Here is a 21,385-nt window from a genome sequence, read left to right on the forward strand (position 1 = left end):
CTTAGTGTAGTCTTTAGATTACAAAACATAAAAAACGTCTATATATAATATGGATTGCTGAGTAAAAATTTTATCCAATTATATCTCTGTCAATTTTAGATCCATAAAATTTTATATTCAGTAAGTTATTCTTTTCATTGTTTTATATTCACTTTCAGATAAATAAAGTATAATTTTCACTGACATAATACTAAGGCCAATAAAATTCAATGAGAAGTAGTTTATCCTACTTTTGGAGTAAAAACCACCTTTGGTAACACCATACTCAAGACACTAAAAATATATGTATAAATTTATAGCAAAATAAAAGATATAAAATTTGAGATCAAAAAATTCTACGAATCATCGCGGTAATGGAAATGAAACAATTTTGATGCATTGTAAGGCATAAGTAAGGCTAAAATATTAAATATAAAATCATGTATTTTTATAAAACAAAAAAGGCTTAACACGAGCATTTTGGAAAATAAATTAAATTAGGATGGGACATCTGTAAAAAGAATATATTTTATATTGTGAAGCTCTGTGTGCTAAACAGGATAATGGATACAAATTGAACAAAGGGCAATCAACTGAAATAGATAATCCCAACCACGTAATTTTTTTAAAAAAAAGAAATAACACTTTTGACATTTGAAATACCAATCAAGTACTATTACCAAGACAATGAGATTAAAGCAAATGTATTTACTTCCCTTGACACTTTCATTACATGACTCACTGTATTTAAGATAGAATCTTAGCAAAGCTAATCCGGAATAGAATGATCAGATCCTAAAATAGGATTAAATAACACTATTTAACAAAGTCTGAAGAAAAGTCGTAATATCATTATAAAACGATGTTTATTTTAGGAATGTTGCTTCTGTATTCGTATAAAAACACTTAAATGTAAAAATATATTAATCTATTTGATGACAGAACAAAACAATGCAGATGCTTTAAAGCTAATTTAAAATTCCTTCCCAAATGCTTCCATCTTCTACCTGTTGCTTCAGTATTAGATTTCCAATCACAATTTGACTTCTGACATCTCCATAAGAATAATTCCCTTTCCTGCCTCTGCCGTTGAGTTTATCCCCTGCTTTCAAATATAATTTTCCAAAGGGAGGGTTTAAGATCATTCGTCCTTGTGTAACCATAAACCACGTGTTGCGTAGATCGACCTTGTGGCAGTTAACGAAGGGCGTTCACCGGACACTGAGAAAGACGGATCTGAAAAAATCGTGTTCGGATTCTAGGACACACACCCACATCACATGGTAACAATATTATTAGTATGCCCGACACTTTGTTCAACCGCCGCAATTTTTGGCCAACGAGACATTATCTTAATACCTTAAACGCTGAAAGAAAAATGTGTTTGTTCTAAGGTGTTTAGTCTTGGACTATGTTTTTTAGTTTTGGTATTTATATAACTTATTTTATACAGTCGTGGTCTGTAATAAATTGACGGGTGAAACTTCTTTTCTTGTTTTAAATATTGAAGCTTAAAACTGTTAAAAGTGAATTTCTAGTTTTAACGAACTTCAATATGAAAATGGTTGCAATTTACAAAGGAATAAAAAAAATCTGGAAAATATTTTTCAAAATTTAATCTTTGTTAAATTCTCAATATGTATATCAATTTCGGTAAATTTTAACTCAGGTTGATGTTCTTTCACCGAATGCTCTTATTTGCATAAATACTAGGAAAAGATTCATCCACTTACTTTTAGGATTTTTATTCATTTCTGCTTTTCAAAAAGGCAAAGGATTTCTATGCAATAATTTGTTCTTGTATGAATATCTATTATAGAGTACTAAATGGAAGTGTTATCCAAAGTAGAATTGCAATTAACATTAGCGTGAAAAACACTGTCTTCAAAGAATATCGTATCTTATTGTATCGCATTGGCGCGCTTCGTATTGACTGTATGCCATTGGCGAACATTAGTTACAAAAGAACTCATTAGCTGGCGATCTCTGGCGATTAATTGCTGATAAATGGTCAATACATAAGCATCCTTTAAATTATCTTGAAATACTGGGTAGGCAATATGAAGAATAAAAGTAACAATTGATTTGATAAAGATAGCATAAATTTTACTGCCGAAAACAGCATACTTGCAGATATATGTAATAATGCAAATATATTTTTGGACGAAAAAAATGAGGAGGAAAATGATGAGGTTTACACATCACATAACTAAACTAATGACTTATCTTTCATCAGGTTATGCCATTTTGAACGTTTTTCTCTGTTAAATAATTTATTTATAATTGAATAATTCAGAGATATGAAGATCAAATGATCATAAAATAATAATTTCTACAAAATGTTCATCTAATATAATGAAAAGTTTCTCATTCAAAAATTTTCAAGTAGTAGAAAGTTTCTTTGAACTTCAGGAAAATTATTTCGGAAAAATCTAATCCAGATGCAAAAGCCATGAAAAATCTCACAAAAGTTAAAGTCGATTTCAAGACCGAACGTAAGAGAAAAAGTTTGAAATATTCCCACATGATCTTCTTTTCAACACGCATTCTAATGTTTCTGAAGGAAAAAAAAATCTTAAGAGCTATTCCTTTTTGCCATTTGACAAAGACTCTTTGCAAATAAGGCGTACTTCAAAATTCCTCTGTAACGTGATTTGCCTATTTCTGAGATCAAACCACAAACAGAATAGTGAAATACGTTTTATGTTCTTCTTTCTATCAAACAGACTTAGGAAGACATAAAATATGCATCATGTTCAGAATGGGTAGTAGATGTACAGTTTAGAAATGCTTCTAAAAAGAAAGTTCTTTTTTTCTATTTTTTCTACGAAAAAGGCTTTTCATGCTTTCTTGAAATGTCCTTTTGGTTTAAAAGGCAATTTATATTACTAGGTACATTTTCTGATTGAATTTAAATTATACGTGGCGACTTAACTTTCTATATAAAAGGAGAAAGACTTTTTAGGTACATATAAAAAGGTATTGAGAATTGAAATGTATTTTATGTTTCATGAAAAAGAAATTTAATTTTTAATTCTAAAAAAGTTTATAATTCCGAAAAAAAATTAAGTACGACAAATTAGGCTTATTTTATTAGATAATATGAAAGTTGTTAGGTTGAAATCTGCTTTATATCTACATATGTTTGTCGCCACTATGATATAAAAAATAAGCACGCGGTGTAGATATTCCTGTAAACCCACTGATAATTTGCTTATTAATGTTGATCTGCATACCTTTTACTTTGGCGAAAAGGCATTGTTGGCATGCTTGGAAATTTGAATGAGTATATTAAAGTAGATTTCAACCCGTAATTTTCCCTTAGTTTCCTAATATGAGATTAGATTTCAGATGAACAAGATGAATCGATTGATTCAATGGATTATCATTGCAGATTCGACTGATATAAAAACCTTTTTTAGCTATATACCAAACATAAAATATTCACCAATGTTTCGAATAATAATATCCTGTAAAACTGTATAATTTTTCATTAAAATAGATTTATATCAAATTTGAAACAAGAGCATTAAAATTTTAATGACATATTATAAATGGCAATCTTTTTTTAGGCGATAAGTATTCAACTATTTCACAGTAATAACATATACAATACATTTATTAGAATTTAATAATCTTTCAAGTTTAGAACACTTAAGCGACAAAATAAATTTGAATATTTTTATATACTAATAGCTTTTTCTTTTCTTGTGTGTTAAGATATTAATGCTTATATATAAGAAATATATTTTCCTTTTCCTGATAGTTACTTTTATATTTATTCAATTTTTTTTAAACTAGGGAATGTATTAATATCAGATTATTCTGAACTTCAGGAAGTGAAATCTAAATTTAATTCGTTTATTGTTAAACATATAGTTATCGAAGATGCAAAGAATTATAAATTCATGGAATTATATCAGAGAATAATTTAACCATTTTAAATTTTTTATAACTATAATTATTTATATATTTATTAGATTACATTTCAACTAGTTTAAGTTCTTATTTGTTTCCATGATTTTAAACCAAGCAGAACTTCCCATGGACATTTTTAAATCATATCTAGACAAAGATATAATTACTTACATAAAACAGTTCAATATGTATACATTATGTAAATCTCACCAATTTTTCAAACAGAAAGACATGACGGGACTATAGTAATTGTCATATTATCGTATTTAAATTACAGCAAATTTAATTAACTATATTTAATTATAAACATGTTCCCTTGTATTATTATTTGTATAACAATACTACATATTATTGTTTGGCTAACGATATTACGTATATTTTTTATAAAATAATAATTCTTAATATTTGTACAACAAATTCACTATTAATTCTATTTTTATATGTATATTGCATAATTGTTTTGCTATTATTTATCTATTTCTAAAGAAATATTTTAAATATATTTATTGGCTTTACAATCATAATATTATGAGTATAGTAACATAAGATATAAAACTTATGTTCCGGTTAATGCTATTAATTAATTATTATTAATGACAAGAACGGTTAATAGTAATAACCGGTAAATGTAAAAAATGTATTATTTCTCCTCAAGTGACCAGCTGCTCCGTGTTGATGCTTCTGCAAAATTCTCTGACATTAAAGACGTGCTATTTTAATGATTTTACTTAAATTCTGTTTTTCTTGTATAAGAACATTTGAAATGGAAATAATCCAGTAACATCATAATAATTACATAATAATTTGTAATATGTTCCCTATAAATATTTCGCGATGTTGTAATTTCATTATTTTATTATTTGTCTTGTAGACTACATAGGTATTAAACAGAATTCTTTTTTCAAGCTTCTAACAATTGAAAAAAAAATCACGTAATCAGATAACTGATGAAAGAATGAAATTAGTATGAATTTCAAAGTAACAATTTACTCATAGTTGGAAATCAGACAAAAAGAAATATATTCCAAAATATCAGGAAAATTTTGCAAGACTATTAAATTTATATCATTAAAAAGACAAATGTTTAAATTTTGATATGGTTTATCCATTTTTGCACGATAATATTTCCAAGAAAAACGATCAAATTCATTTGAATTTTCAATTAATTAAAATTCCAAAAAAACCGCACCGACAATGCACTTTCTGACCTTCCAAATTTGTGCCAAATTTGGTAGCTGTAGGTCGAACATTCTGGGTTGTAGATAACCAACACAAACTCATTTTTATTGTTAGTATAAATGACAGAATAATTACATTATCTGTATGTTATATAAATTTAAATCAAATATTTCTTAAATATTTTAATTTCTAAATAAATATCATGTTTATTTTAATAACATAGTTAAATTCAAAGTGAATTTAGCTTTCTTAAGTAGTTTAACATAGTATTAGTTCACTTTACGCTGTGAAATTTCGCATTCTAAGTAGATCCCTTTTTATTACTTTTTTACATTTTTTTATTTCAAAAATATAAGATATGAATGTGCTGAAATCATATTTTATCTTGGTTATAAATCCACCTTAAGATCAGAGAAAATTTAGAAGTCAATTGATAAAAAAAGGTTTTGCTTGATATTGGATTTTACACTCAAAATTATTTAACTTCCTTTTTTGACGTCAAACCTTAAGGATGTGACGTATAATGTTGCTGTTTTCCAAACCGTTCAAAAGATGCGCGATGCCTAAAACAATTTTTTGTGTTCAAGTGACTTTTTTAACATTTTTAATGGACTCATTTCACGATTGCAAAGATTTAAGCATCTTTTCCAACATGATATTAAGCACTCTGCTATCATTTTTTTCATTTACTGCCTGACGTGCAAGAAATTTCTATTTTTTGAAAGATTTTTATCAACTATGACAGTACAGTAATATAATTCTTCAGACTTTAATTACCAGTAAATCTTAAAGTTAGCTTAAATTTGGATTTCATATGGGTGAAGCATCTCGTAATGAATTCTGGGAAAATAAATCTCAAAATTAAATCATAGAAAATCAATAAAAGATATTTCCACAGTTTATACACAGTTGAAAATCTGTTTAAAAAAATTCTTTTTAAGGGAATTTATTTGAAGTTATTACTAATTTATCTAAATTTCAGAGTTAAATATAAATCATTCTTGATTCGAGTCATAAATTTGATATATCATTGCATTCTTTGAGGCTAAAAAATATTCTGTTACATATTAAGAGCTTAATTTCTACTACAAACCTACTTGAAATTTTTTAATAACTGTGAAAAGAAGGAATTCAATATGTTTTGGCTTTTTTAAAAGATTTATTTAAGTATATCATATTTAGATGAACTACCGTTAGTGAGAAATTAAAGACTTTTTTTCAGAAAAAAGGAAATTTATTATTAATATTATTTTTAAAAATTAAACTACAAAAAGTGCTTCAAGTAATACAAAATTCATTTATAAGATCCTTGATGGTGCAAAATTTGCATTATTTAAATTAATTAAAAGCGGCTCTTAAATAGAACTAGTTAATGATAAATGATTTTCAGGGCTCTTTAACTATCTTACATAGAAGGATTTAATTTCTATTTCGCAGAACACTTTCTACACTCACAAATTACCACGTGATACCAATCTTTTCCAAGCCCTTTCATTCAATTACTCGATTTGCCCTTCATTTTCATTCACTCGGTCCCTTTACATTGCACCCAGGGGTCAGGATTTCGGAGCCTCACCCCTACGCCCCTAAAGGATGCACTACGCCCTTTAATTATGTGCCAAAGTTTTCTCTTGAACCGTTCCGTACATGAGGATGTTGAGCAGCTCTGTTGCGTCACTTTCTCAAGAAGTGCGAGCGGTTGTGTTGCGTTTAAAAGCGGAAATGTTGCAGTCAAGGGGTCAAATTATCATCAGTCCATCCTGTGTGATTTTCATTTGTGGCTACTTAGCTTCCTTTTAAAAGATTTGTATTCAGTCTGCAGAAAAAAAAATCATATTGTAATTATAGTTTATTATATCACTTAAACTGAGAACTTGAGCAATCTGTCTGATAATTGGTAAGATGCTGGATTTTTAAAGACAATGATTGGATTTCTGTAGCTGGTTGCACCCACAAAAAGAATGGGAGAGAACAATGGAGAATTGTTTTCTCCCATTCTATTACCTCAGAAATGTATGCCACCTTTCCGAAAGGATAGATTTTATTTTGTTGAATATTAGCATTACTATCAAAATATTACAATAAAATTGTAGATAAGAAAATGATTCGAGGATTCGTATTCCTAGTATTAATTTTTTTAAAAAGAATAGTTTGATATTACTTTTAGTTGAAAAGTAACTTTTTTTTACTTTATTATGTATACAAAATTTAGGAAGAAAAAAAAATACCACAATAAAAAAAAAAGAAAATCTGATCTCGAGTTTTGATAAATCTTTATATTTCAAACTTTCCCGTCTCTAAAATGCTAATTTTTTTTATTTTATATCTGTCTGTCACTCTGTCCATTTGTATGTCCGCCTGTGAGCATGATGATATAAAAACATTAAATCTATACATATGAAATTTGGTATGTGGTCTTTACTGTAGATTTTTAGATTTTTGTAAACTTCGGACGAAATAGAACTATTTATCTTTCTCTTCGAGTACATGGGAACACAATAATTATATAACTTAGAGTTTTACAGATGAAATTTAGAGTAGTATTTTATAATCTTATGGTTAGATCTCTACCAAGTTTTGGACCAAATTCGTCAAACTGCTTAAATTTAGTTGGACTTGAGCGCTTGCAAACGTAGTGATTCAGAAATGTCAATATTTTATGGAATGATGAATAAAATTAAATTTTTAATGCTGTCTTTAAAATTATAGATTTGTGTGAAATTTTTCTTTCAAAATTTTCCAATTCAAACAATGAAAATTCAAATTGTGTGTTTTTTTTCTTCTTCCTTTTAAAGAGAACTTTATATTATTGAAATGTACATATAAATTATTAACTTTATATTTCAGAAATGCTCAAGTGCAACTTTGCTATTCGACGCGAGGTTCTGTCTTTTTTCTGTCTTTCATTCTCAGAATAATAAAAGTTTACTGCTAAACTAAAGTCCACATTTTATTGCTGAGGTTCAGCAAATAATACCTTTTAGTAAGGAGTATACGAGAAAACCAACATCGCTGATTTTTTACATAATTAATGACACAAAAAAATTAAAATTTTACAGTGCTAAAAATGCAACGTAAAATATTTACTATGAAATTTCGTAATTGAAATTGCACCCAAAGATTCACATGACATAAAATACAAATATATTATCTAAATTACAAAGAATGTCAAAACAGGATCAATTTTGTAATATTTAGAAATCTCAGAAATTAACTTTTTGTGTGAATTTATAATTTTTTGACATATTAAATATTTTCTATTGTTAAGACATCCTATTATTCACTTGAAAATCTTTCGAGGAAATACTAAAATATTTTTCGGGAGTTTGGAGGGTTCATCGGAGACATGACTTTCGAATCTGCTCTGCGATCTCATTTTGATGTGTTATTTTTCCTAACTTCTGGCAAATAGAAAAGTCTCGTATCTTCTGAGCATAACAAATTATCTGAACTTTATGTATTTAGATTATTTAAAATGTTTCTTTGACAGTAATTTCAGCTAATAGTTATAAAGTGTTGACATCATTTGGTCACATCTCCTTGCAAATTAGTTATTTGCTAAACCTTTGTTTGTCACTTTTCAATAATCAGGATATTAGAAATATGCATTATTTAATTCTAGATAATGTTTCGGTTAAAATCCTTTCTCCTACATTGTATGAATAAGCTATACCTCTTGTTTGATATCGTTATATCATACAAAATGTGGTTAAGAAAACTGGTGCTTGTTTCCCCAAACAAAAAGGGATAGAAAAATTAATTTTAGACATGCACAGGTAAATCATTGCAATTAAAGAATTTAAATGAAAGAACTCAAAAACAATCCCAAAATTAAATTAGAAAAATTCAAAATATATAGTCATTTCTTGTTAACAATTAATCACAATGAAATAAGAACATTCAGCATACCTAATATTTTGGAAGAGGAGTTGTTAAAGCTCTTTCTAATTTTAATTAGTTTTAACTCCGCTGCTTTAACAGAAAAGTATTCATTTATGGTTATAATATACACATTCGTTTTTAAGTTAACATAAATTTTAAGAGATTGTATGCCCTTTAAACTGAATATTTTTGAAATTTTAGCAAATCCAAAAAATGCTATATCACAACCACATTTTTGTCGTGAATTTTGAAATGGTAAATATATATATATCGGTAAATACTTTTGATGTGATTGGCACATGAATTCATCTAAATGAATATGCAGAATTTTATTTGCTAATTTAAATATAAACACAATTCTAATGGTGATTGTTTTACGTTTAGAATCATGAAAATTCAGAAAAAATATGCCTTTTTTAAGGGGAAAATTTTATATAAAATCCCGTGATTATCATCATTTAAATCTAATACATAATGATTGTATACCTTCATATTGAGAATTCCCTCTTCTAAGATTAATTATTAATTTTTAATTCACTTATTATTTTTTTAAACTTTCATAAAATTAAACTTTTATAATTTATTAATTTTTTATATAATTAAATTAATTTTTACATATCGTTGACTAAATTTTGTTTTCTTTTTTTAGGAAAGTTGAGATTTCTCGATGCATTGCTGAATTCCAAAAGACTAATAAATTTCTATGGATTAATAGTGCTTAAAGATTGCTTTGTAAAAATCCTAAGGACATTGAAAGAGCTCAACGTGTCAAATTTTTGGAAGTTTTCATTAACAATCAAAATTAAAGTTTTCGTTTCCTGCAAGTAATATCAGAAATTCATTACTAAAAAATGGCGCTCAGCGCTTCTTTCGGAGTTGAAGACAATGTGTTGCATACACCGAAGTTTGTCGAGACAAGCTTCGATTTTAGTTCCATGTTCAGTACAAAGTACCTACATAGCAGCCTCGATGACGGATCAGACTCTCTGGACATTCCACAGTGTGTTATTGGTTCAACTACTACAACCACGGCTGCTTCTTCTACCTCACACCAAAAAGCTCCCGAAGTTGATCCAATCGAGTCATGTTCCTCCATGGATGAGTCTTCTGTGCTGGAGAATCCAGAAAACATCCCTGTCCGATTGCCCAACTATAATCTCAGGCAACGTTCCATCAAAAATAGAATTGAGACAGAAATCAGGAGAAAAGTAGCCAAAAAAACACCGAAGCCCAAACAAAGACCAGCACCACTCAGCAAGTACAGGAGAAGGACAGCAAACGCTAGAGAACGTTCCAGAATGCAAGAAATCAACGAAGCATTTGAAACTCTACGTAAAGTGGTGCCACAGTTCCCATCCAAGGCCGGCGCCGACAACGCCAAACTTACCAAGATCACCACCTTGAGGTTGGCTGTGAACTACATCGCGGCATTGTCGCAAATCTTAAAACAAGCCGATGCAGACGCAGCCACACCTAATGACAGGGTGCTGGACGGAATGATGACCCAGCACTCTGTCATCGATGCCATAGACTCTTCCGATCTCCTAGGGGCAGGGCTGGGCTCTGTGGAAGGACTTCTTGACGACTCATTCGATCTCATTCTTGAATCCGATGGTGACAGCCTTCCCCTGAGTGACGACATAAACGTGTAATCTGAGGACCTATTATTACACGTAGCTCAGTAGATCTTAGAATTAAGTGTGACTTACATCTGTTAAGTGTCCTTAAACTCTACACGCCATTTGTTATAATCCACCCCGAAAGCTGTTATTCTACGGACTCATCGAAACCTTTGTGATGAATTGTCTTCCAGTTTATCAACATTGCGTCCTATTAGAAGACTGATTTATGAGTCTGATTCGCCAAAAAACTTGTTGACATTCTGTTTGAAGAAGGGATTTCAAGAAATATTAAGTAGTGTGGGAAGTATAGTTAAATGACGATGCGCAGCAGAAAGAATATATTTCTTTTTAATTTGCCTTGATTGCTGTGAATCAAAACAGACTGTTTGTGGACTATTCGATAAGACCTAGTACAAATTGTTTATTTTTTGTTTCTGTAGTTGTTTCTATGGTAAAATTGATATTATGATCTTAAATGCATTTTTTGCGCGTGATTTAAAATCATATATTACCTTCCTATAGCAAATATAAACATATTTGTAAGATCAATAATTCAAATTTTAAAATTATCGGAGGTTTTCCTCCATCTCATGCAATTATTATTTTTATTATTATTCCTCGTACTTTAAAAAAAAGCAATTAGCTCTTCAGGAAGGGCTGAAAATGAAAATGTTTTGTCCGTGCTTTATTTTCCTATCCGGTGAATTTCAAAATGAATTTAAAATGGTGTTTCGTCTGGTCATTGTTTATGTTTTATTGATGTTTATATTAAAGAATGTACGTTGTGTTTATTGTTGCCTAATTCTATTGCATTTTTCTTACTCTATCAAAGTTCATAAAATCCACTCCCAATTCAAGTTTAAATTTGTATTAACTAGATGCTCTGTTTTAAAGCCGGAAATGCTTTATGCAAAATGCGTTAAATAATTAACTGTAAACTTGAAACAAAAGTAAATCATTCAATTTTTATTTTCTTACTAATAATGCTGGGCATTATTACTATATATATATATCGTGTAGTCCTGTTTTGTGCTTTTTTTGCTCATAAGAATATTTACATATCTGCTTTTTAGACCACTATTATTGTTAGTTATTTTTATATTTGTTGTTTTACTAACACATAAATGAAACGCATTTCATTTCCATATAAATAGATTAATCTAAATATGAAACTGTAAAGGTGAAAAAAATGTTAAATTTTACACTTGTTTTGCATTTAAATTCTTTAGTAAATCATATGTAAATGATTTGAAATTCATTCACATTTGAAAATAGAAGCCATTTTTTAAAGTGTATTATTAAACACTTTAATAATACACTGAAACGCGAACAAAGAGATTCAAAATGTTACTAAGAAAAATACCCTCTCTTATAGCTCATAAAAATCCCTCTGATAAGTAACGAAATCTTATGTTCTTTTATGCTCATAACGGTTGTACGCTCTCAATGTATCAATTGCTCATTTTGAAAGCAAGTTATAATAATAAATTCTAAAAAATATGAAAAGTATAATTCTAATACTCTCTAAAATGTAGCATTTTTGAAAACTGAGTTTTGATTAGAATGTCATATTGAATATATATATACTGAAATTTAAGAATAAACCAATTTAGATTTTCATTTATCTGCGCCGAAAACGAGCATGTGAAATGGTTACGTTATGTACTGAAATACTGTGTTGAATTTCATGTTTTTACTTTTTTTACTATTGTTTTAAAGAAATAAATATAATGAGTTATATTCAGTATCGCTGGCCGAAAACTGAAAAATATGCTCTTGCTTGTGATTTTCGTGGAATAAAGTTCTGATTGGAAAATAGGTCTCCCGTTTTATTTTTCATTTTATCACTGTATATTCTCATGATACAAAAATCACAATAAATATTATGCTAAATATATATGTTTTATTTGATAGAATAAGCTAACAGGAATTAGCTTATACCCTGAAATAATATTAAGGTAACGTAATTATTTACATGAAATGCAACTAGTAATTATTTCAATGAAATACATATAATTATTTTAATAAAAGGCAAATTGTAATTAATAACATGAAATGCTAAAAAAGATTAAGTTAGATTCATAACAGCCCCAAAAAAATTGTTACATGAGCAACATTTCTAGGAACTCATTTCATTATTAATCACTGCAGATTTGGAGCATATTCGGATGCTTGAATTAGTTCTATAAAATTAAATTGAAATGAAATATTCAGGATTTAGACTTGTATGGTAAAATATTTGTAAATTCTATCAAATATTTTTTATCATTTATCTCTTTTTTTATTTTATTGCAAAACTCATTCGTACTAAATTCATTGCATATAATCAAATCAAATATTTTCAAAAGTTGATGCATTAAGAACTAAATTTACAACAACAGGGCATACTCTCTTATAAAGATCTTATCCTCTTCCCTTCCCCACTTTAAAATTGGCGACCTTCGGTAAAGCAGCAAATTCCTTACATTGCAATGATAAAAGATAGTCACAAAATATTTTCTTTGGCGTGAAACTAGTATTTTTACAGAATTCATCGTGCAAATGTGTATTTTGAAAGCCTTTCTTTCATATCGATTGGAATAAAAATTTGAGATGATATCATATCTAGACCTAAAACATTGTTGTTGTTTATAATGGCACTTGCAATGGACAGCGATTTTAAGCCAAGGGAGCGTCTCTTGTTTTAGTAGCGCCATCTAGGGCCAAGAGTACGTCTTAGCTACTCACGCATCACATTCGCTTGCACAATCCCTTTTTACAGGGGGGCACATTCACACATCTCACAGATAGAACAGATGAAGAACAACCATGACCGAACCGGGACTCGAACCCAGGACGCCCAGATCATGGAGAAGATGAGCTACCCCTATGCCAGGACGCCGGCAGACTTAAGACATAGACCTAATTATTAATAAAATTAAATCACTGCGTTTATGAGTTTGCATTTGCATGCATGGGAATGTACATACCGGCAGACGGTCAACCCTTCGAGAGACTTGGTTCAAAATTTGATAAATTCTGTATTTTTGATGAGGAACCGTACCAAATTCTATTTAACTAGATCTTTGATTTTTATTGTTATCGAGTTCACCTTGTATTTAGACCGCCAAACGTAATTCCTTTGAATGGATTACATTCAAAATGTGATAGAAATCTACAAGTTTCTTCGTAAGTCCATGTACCAAATTTCATCCGTCTTGCTCAATTTTTATCGAGATTTTGTATTTGAGAAAGAATATTGATTAACATACAGGCATAATTCTAAAAATGTGTTTTCTAAACTCAGGGAAACTGAAATATGGAAATTAGTAAAATTCTCGAGTTCGATTTTTTATATGTGAACTCTCTATACTACGCTATGTGAAACTAAAGAGTAATAATCAAATTACCTGCAGCAAAAGAAAACTGAAAATTACTTAGTGAATAGTTATTATAAGAATAGAGAAAATATTACTTAAAAGGAAAAAAATAATTAAATAAAATAATGTTTTTTAATGAAGATGGCTCTATTGTGATAAAGAAAACTCAAAGATTCTATAGAATGACCACTCAATGTGCAAAAAATATAACAAATATAAAAAAATGTATTAGAAAAAATGGAATTAAATATTCAAGAAATAATTATTCCTTATTAATCATTTGCGTTTTCGGCAAAATGAGGGCAAACATTTAAAGCAACGGAAAGTTTTATTCACTTAATAGCTAAATACAACATAGAAAATTTGAATATCATTAGTGCATTTGTGACCGGGCATTAACTTTTTGCGAATTTATATCGAATTAGAACTCAAATATATTATTTGGGTTTTTTCCCAAAAAAAGTTTTCTAAGCTTATGAAGAAAGCAACAAGTAATCCACTGTTATTTCAGTAATAATGAGCAAAATAAAATGAAATTATTTTTTGAAGAAGCATTCATTTATTTTGGATGTTTGAAAGCGTTATTGAATACATTTTTTCCCAAGACTAGAATGTTCTTGAGATAGATTAATGCATAACTTTTTTATACACGCTACCAGTTCGTTATCATTTTATAACTATTTCTCACGCATTTAAATCGTCAGTTGCCCAAACTAATAGTAATCCGCTGACGCCAGATCAGTATTTATGGCAATTGGGGCACTAATGTCCATCCCAGCTGGTAATTTTTGAAACTGACTGGAAATCAGCAGGGAATCATGGGCAATTATGATGTAAGGTACTGTCAATTGTGTCTAAATGTTAGTCATTTTAGAAGAATCACTACAGTTCATGCAAGGACGAATATTGCTGTTTATTAATAGTGTCTTTTAAATCCCAAAAATCTATGAAAAGAGAGAAACTCTCATTCGTAATTCCAAATGAATAAAATTATCAAATTATTTCCTAATTCTGTCAAATCTAGGCTCCTTCGAAGAGAAGGTACAGAATATGTATATGTTCAGGAATTCTAAATGAGATTCGTCCAGTTTGAGATTTCCATATTGGCATAAATGAATGTCACACTAATCATTCATGATAGCTTTTCGATAACTAAACAGGAAATAAAATTTAAGTATAGAATCAATAAAAGGTTGATTTTTTACCTATAAAATTTCATTTCTGTAGTGCAAACTTCATTAAACTCAAGTGGATTGCAAACTACTTTTTTTATCGAACTGCATTTATATTATTAAAAACTCTTTATAAGTGAAATGAATGAACTATTGTTCTGACCTCATCGCAAGGAATTTAAAACATCATCAGAAATCCAAAAAGTCCAACAATATTTGCAACCAAAATTATATTCTAAATATTAGAGAAACAAAAAGTGTACACTCAATATCGATTTCTAATCAAAAGAGTTTTAGTATTTAGCTCTTGTTTGGAAAAGATATTTGTTTTATATGAAATAATAAATTCCTAAATTATACCTTTAAAAAATAGCAAAGTCTTATATCACCCAAATCTCAATAATTTATCATCATCGTTTAAAATATGAATAGATGCGTAATGACTGACGGAATTGACTTATTAATATTCATCCAATCAATAAATAAATATGTTGGTAAAAACATTTTCACTAAAAATGTTGTTGAAAAATACAATGTAATGCATTCGATAATTTCGATTTTTCATGTGAATATTTTCTCATTTGAAACATACTCTGGTATGAAACATTTGATATTTATTTGAATGAGAATACAAAATCAAACATTAGTTGGTGATGTGGATTAGTTTTAGTTATCAGGTAAAAATCTGGGGAGACTTATTTTCACTATTGGAAATATATATATGTTGAAACCTACAAGTCTACAATTTTCCATTTTCCAACTATTTTCAATAAGAAACAATTTTTCATTTTTGATTCAATTAAAAATATTCAAAGTTAAAAGATAATTATTCAAAGAAAATTATTATGTAGGTCCACTTTTATTTTTAATGAGTGCTTAATTTATTTGCTAATTTATCAATAATGTAGATAATGCATTATACATCCATGTGTCCATTTTTTTCATAACTGGACCATAGTTTCATGACCAAGCATTCAAAATTCCTATAAATCCGTACAGGTATATTGATAAATATTATTAATTTTCTTAAATACAATATTTATTTAAACGAATTAGAAAGCTGTGATTTTGAAATCAAGATAATTTCAATTTGATTTAAATAAATACTTTATTATTTTAATATATGTCAAACTTTAGGTTTATGAATAACATAAAGTAGATGAATATTCCTTCAGAAAATATATTATATATATATTTATATATATTTACCTCCAAAACGTGATATCCTTAAAAATGATTGAAATCTTTAAATAAAGGTAAGCTTCCGTCTCTCTAGTGACTTCTCATAGGTTTTTTTCCACAACTTTTAACCCAATTGGTGATGTCAGATAAACTGTCTAGACAATTTTTTTAGTTCTATTTACTTAGAATGTTTTACTTAAAAGTTTGTTGAAAAAAATTAAGTCAGTTTTTTCCCTTTTCGATGTTGCTACGATTCGTAAATTGGGAGACCTATTTCTTGTCTTATCCTGTTGCTTCTTTTTCCCATGTGATTTTTGTGGTAAAATGCGAATACCGTGATTGGAATTTTATTTCCGAGTCTTTCACTGTTAAGCCTATTTAGGTGATAAAATAAAAGAACAATGGCTCTGATTTCACTTCTTTATCGTTAAAAGAATAAAAAAAAAGGAGTTTGGTGCTGTTTTAAAATAATAATTCCTTGTACAAAAGAAAGGTTATTATAAGGGAACGGCGGATTTTATTAGACACTTTTGCGAATTATTCACTTAGGGTTATGAAAATTTTTATTCGTTTGTATTAAAATATAAATACGTCAAATTTCTTAAACATTTTAAAAGAAAATATGTAATTTGTTTTTAAATTAAAAGATATATAATTTTTAAACATTTTAAAATATTCCAAGCGATTTAATTTTTAATTGTTTTCTTATTACCCAACGTGAGTTCATTTGGAACAAAACTGCATGATTTTGTAAATGCTAATTTTTTAATAAATATTTTTATACACACTTGCTGAATTTTCATAGGAATTTTATGTTTTCTGAATGACAATTGACGTATCTAAAAAAACTCGAAATATAAAATACATACCCTATTTTCTTTTAATTTTTGACCGAAATCTTTATTATCAATGCTAATCAATTTTGTCAAAACTGGTCTGTGTCAAAACTGGTCAAAAATGTCTGGGACATTTCAAATATATTTAAATCTTAGTACAATATCATTTTGAGAAAAGTCATTAAGATGTATTTTAACCCTTTAAACATTTATTTTATTAAACAACACATTTTTATAACACTACTTTAATTCAATATAAACATATATTTTGGTGATGAAATGATAAGAATAAAATTGCCTGTTTTCCTCCATTTTTCTTATTTCAAAGTCCACTGTCCCCTTAATAACTATACATGATGGAAGAGGTGGGTATATTTACGTGGAACAATGTTTATACATCAAGGTTTCGAAAGGTTTTTTTTAAATATGTTTAGTTTAATATATACATTTTGCTTATCTACCTTAAGTCCTGGTTATGTGAAAGTTAATGAACTATCTTCTGCGTATTAAAAACAGGTAAAGTTTACGAGTTAGATAGATAAAAATTAAAAAAATTTAGAAATAGTAATAAGGATCCAAAAATGATTTTTTTTAAAGTTCTGGTAGGATCAGATATAAAATAATATGAATAGAAGGAATTAATCAGTTTTAAATCCACTTACACGAGGCCAGCTTGCTCGAATCTGATATTTCCTATTTGAATATTCATAAAGCAAGTAAATAAAGAGAATTCATAAAATTAAAAATTTTCCTCGCATTATTTGATGCATGGGAGATAAATTTATATACTATAAAGCATTTGCTACTAGTATGTGCATGCTGCCAACGATGTGCTTCGTGCACGGTGTTGGGGTGGAGTGCCGTATTAAAAAGTATGTGCATGCTGCCAACGATGTGCTTCGTGCACAGTGTTGGGGTGGAGTGCCGTATTAAAAAGTATGTGCATGCTAGTAGTACAGTAAACGTACAGATGGGGCATTCAAATGGATGATGATGATGTGTCTGCGCTACCACGGAAGAAAGGTGCAGTAGCTTCTGAAGGTAAAGACCCCTGAGCACCCGAGGCCAGAAGTCTGACTTTTAGTTCTAATGAAGATGAGACACAGAATCGATTGCACAACCCCATTTTACAGGGAGGGATTGGGGGCTCTTTCACACACCTCACAGACAGAATACAAGGGAAGAATAACTATGCCCGAACCAGGACTCAAACCCAGGACGCCCAGGAGACGAGGAAGACGTGCTCCCCTAAGCCAGGACGCAGGCCATTCAAATGGATATTTTTTATATTTGAAGTTAATTGTCATTGATAAAACAAGATATTTAAGACTACTGGATCAAAAAGAATTCGATTCTTATTTACGCATTATTATGCTGTTTGCTTTTTTCCACGTTTTCAAAGATGGAATTCTGTGGTCGATATTTCAAACACTTTCACTATGGTTTTTGAAATTGTGATTTTGTGCTTTCTAAAGGGCAATGCATTATTTTAATAATTTCAGATTCACTAGTTTAATCATAAGTTAATTGATTAATTAAATTTAATTTGATTCTGCGTAAGTAGCTCCACCTGTCGGATAATTTGAAAGGAAAAATGCAAAATTCAGTAAGATTTATGATAATTTATAGATTAAAAATTTTAAAACTATTAAAATAAAAAAAGGCTTTATTTTGTAATTGAAAGAAAAAAATTACGTTTTTATATATTATAAAGTAATGGAAGATAATATTTTGTAGAAAGAAGATAATCAAAGCTTAAAGTAACTTCTTTTTTAATCAATTAAGAAGTAAAGCACATTTCAATTAAAATATTTTTTCTTGTTTTAGATTAAATTTAGTTGAATGTTTTATTGTTAAAATATTACGCCATTTAGTTTATTCTACATAAGTAAATGATTATTGTTTTTCAAGAAAATATTTTGAAAAAAAGACGATGAATCTTGAATTTGTTTTTAAATATTCATCCCAGGAATGTTAATAAAAACCTTGTTATCTAAACATTAAGAGCCAACTTTAAGGGAGAAAACTAAGCCAGAACTTTCAGGGAAAAAAACTTTTTCTATCTTTATTTGCAATTATTTTTATATTACTAACTAAGCAAAAGCTTTGAAATTTTTTTCTTAAAAAAATGAGTGAGGTAAAAAAGCATTTCATTTTTCTACAAAAATGAGACAGCAAATTCTAATTATGAGAATTTTTTTATTATAAACATGAAGCACTGATCTTCTGAAATAATCGATTAAGTAATTTTTTTTAATGATTTATTGCGATTTCATTTATGCTTATATACGTCTTGGTATTTTTTTTAAAGACTGCAGCCTTTTTCAGTAAGTCGTGTTTCAAAATACTCTAACTATGCGTTTTCTTTATTTTTTGCTTTTGACATTTATCACTAATAAAAAAAAAACGATTGAAAATCTCATTTTTTGTGATATGCTCTTATTAGCTAATTCTAATAAGCTAGCTAGTTCTTATTACAATCCAAAGGGAATTATTAACAAATCTTATAAGAAATAGCGACACGTCTATTATTCCTTTTTTGACAAAAAGAGAAATTGCCTGATTTTTACTTAACATTGATTTACATGTTCAGATTTAAAGATAAAAATAGAAATTAAGAAGAAACAAAAACATTCAACACTGTAAAATGCAAGCTAATTTATTATTATGTATAAACAATTCTTTTAACAGATATTCTAGTTGCCATCTTTTATCTGTCATAGACATCTAATATGTCTAATATCTTTCTGAACTCACCTATATCCTTCCTCTATTACACTATACTTAACCCTACGCCTTCCTATGTCTCCTCTCTTTCTTATTTAAGACAGTGCATCATTCTGGCACTGCATCATATTTTTAAAAATATTTTGAATGTGAAAAATACCTACAGGGTTTTAGAAGATACAAAATTTTTCTGAAAAAATCAACTTAAATTTTTTTAAAGCATTAAATAGGTTACTGTATTTAATGAATAATTATGCATCGAATTTTTTTCGGAAGGCAAAAGAGTTAAACAACCTCTTTAAGAAGTCTCAAAGTCCAAGCAATGATTCAGCGATTGAAATCTCTCCGCGAACATTAAAGGATCATTTTCCGTTGACTCGGACTCGCTGAAAGAGACGACTATCCTTCTAGTAGTGAAGGTGCTTCCACCCTTTGTGCAATTTCTCACCCTTTCTTATCGTTTAAAAGTCATTATACTAGGAGGTGAATAAATTTTCCAATGGATTTTAATAATGAGAAAATAAAAGACGATTGCAGCTTCATCAAATGACAAGAAATGGCTTTTATATAAAGTTTTTCTGTGAAATTTAGGCTCATGAACTTATTGAGATTTTTAACTGGGAAATTTCATTGACATCATGAATATCGCGTTCTTTATAATTGTAATAAAAAGAATTTCTTAACCATCACAGATAGGCATGTACTAAAACTATTTAAAATGGGGGGAAAAATGAATTGTTGAATGTTGATTAAAATGTGTAACTATATACTCGATGAACTTTGTTGGTACGAGGGTGTAATTTATTTTTCTTTAAAATTTTGCAGTGCTACAATTATTTAACCAGATATCACTAATTCGATGGGGCATTATCAATCTTTTCAATTTTTCCTTTATAGGCCTTTATAGGCTAAACTAGCATAATATTTTTTTAAAGTGTTCTTCCAACACTGAAGTACAATCCTGTCCCCAGGGGTTGTGAAACTAGCTATTGTATCCCAATTAGAATAGACATTTGGTAAAAATATTCAGTTATTTTTAGTAACCAAACAGAGTATCTCAAAAATTATAAACATTATATTTGTGTTACTCTTCTGCGCTGGGGATAGTGAATACTAAAAATTCAAAATAAATAATTTGATTGGTATTAATGTTTTTTAAAGCAAAAAGTGTTAAATTTAAATTTAAAAAAATTATACTGCAAAAAAATTGGTTTCGTTTAAAATGAAACATTTTGTATTTTAAGAGATGCATAATTATTTAGTAAGTTATTAAAGGTAAGGTTATCACAAATTAACTACTCCGACCGACCCTGAGGCCCGCGAAAAAATCCGGATGACCGGACCGCCGCGTCAACTAAGATTGAGTCCTAAGAGCCATCACCGGCCCTCCCTTTGCGAAACACGTCTCGTCATCGGTAGGAGGTAGTCGACCCTCACCACTTTACACATCAGTATGGGGAGAACCAATCCCCATACCAGAAGCTTCTCATCCTCCTGTGGTGACCCCCGATAGGACTTAAGGGTAAAGT

At 28.9% G+C, this 21,385-nt stretch overlaps 1 protein-coding gene across 2 annotated transcripts in view; it reads left to right on the top strand.

Annotated features, from left to right (window-relative positions):
* Window positions 1-12,370, top strand: part of LOC129962506 (twist-related protein-like) — a 99,318-nt gene extending 86,948 nt beyond the window's left edge. For both annotated transcript variants that reach the window (XM_056076249.1, XM_056076250.1), the window contains one exon: window positions 9,608-12,370. In XM_056076249.1, coding sequence (XP_055932224.1) covers window positions 9,810-10,610 — 801 coding nt within the window. In that variant the 5' untranslated portion in view covers window positions 9,608-9,809 and the 3' untranslated portion in view covers window positions 10,611-12,370. The remainder of the gene's footprint in view (window positions 1-9,607) is intronic.
* Window positions 12,371-21,385: the final 9,015 nt, after the last annotated feature.

Source organism: Argiope bruennichi, chromosome 3 (assembly GCF_947563725.1).
Source record: "Argiope bruennichi chromosome 3, qqArgBrue1.1, whole genome shotgun sequence".
In the NCBI taxonomy this organism is placed as follows: domain Eukaryota; kingdom Metazoa; phylum Arthropoda; class Arachnida; order Araneae; family Araneidae; genus Argiope; species Argiope bruennichi.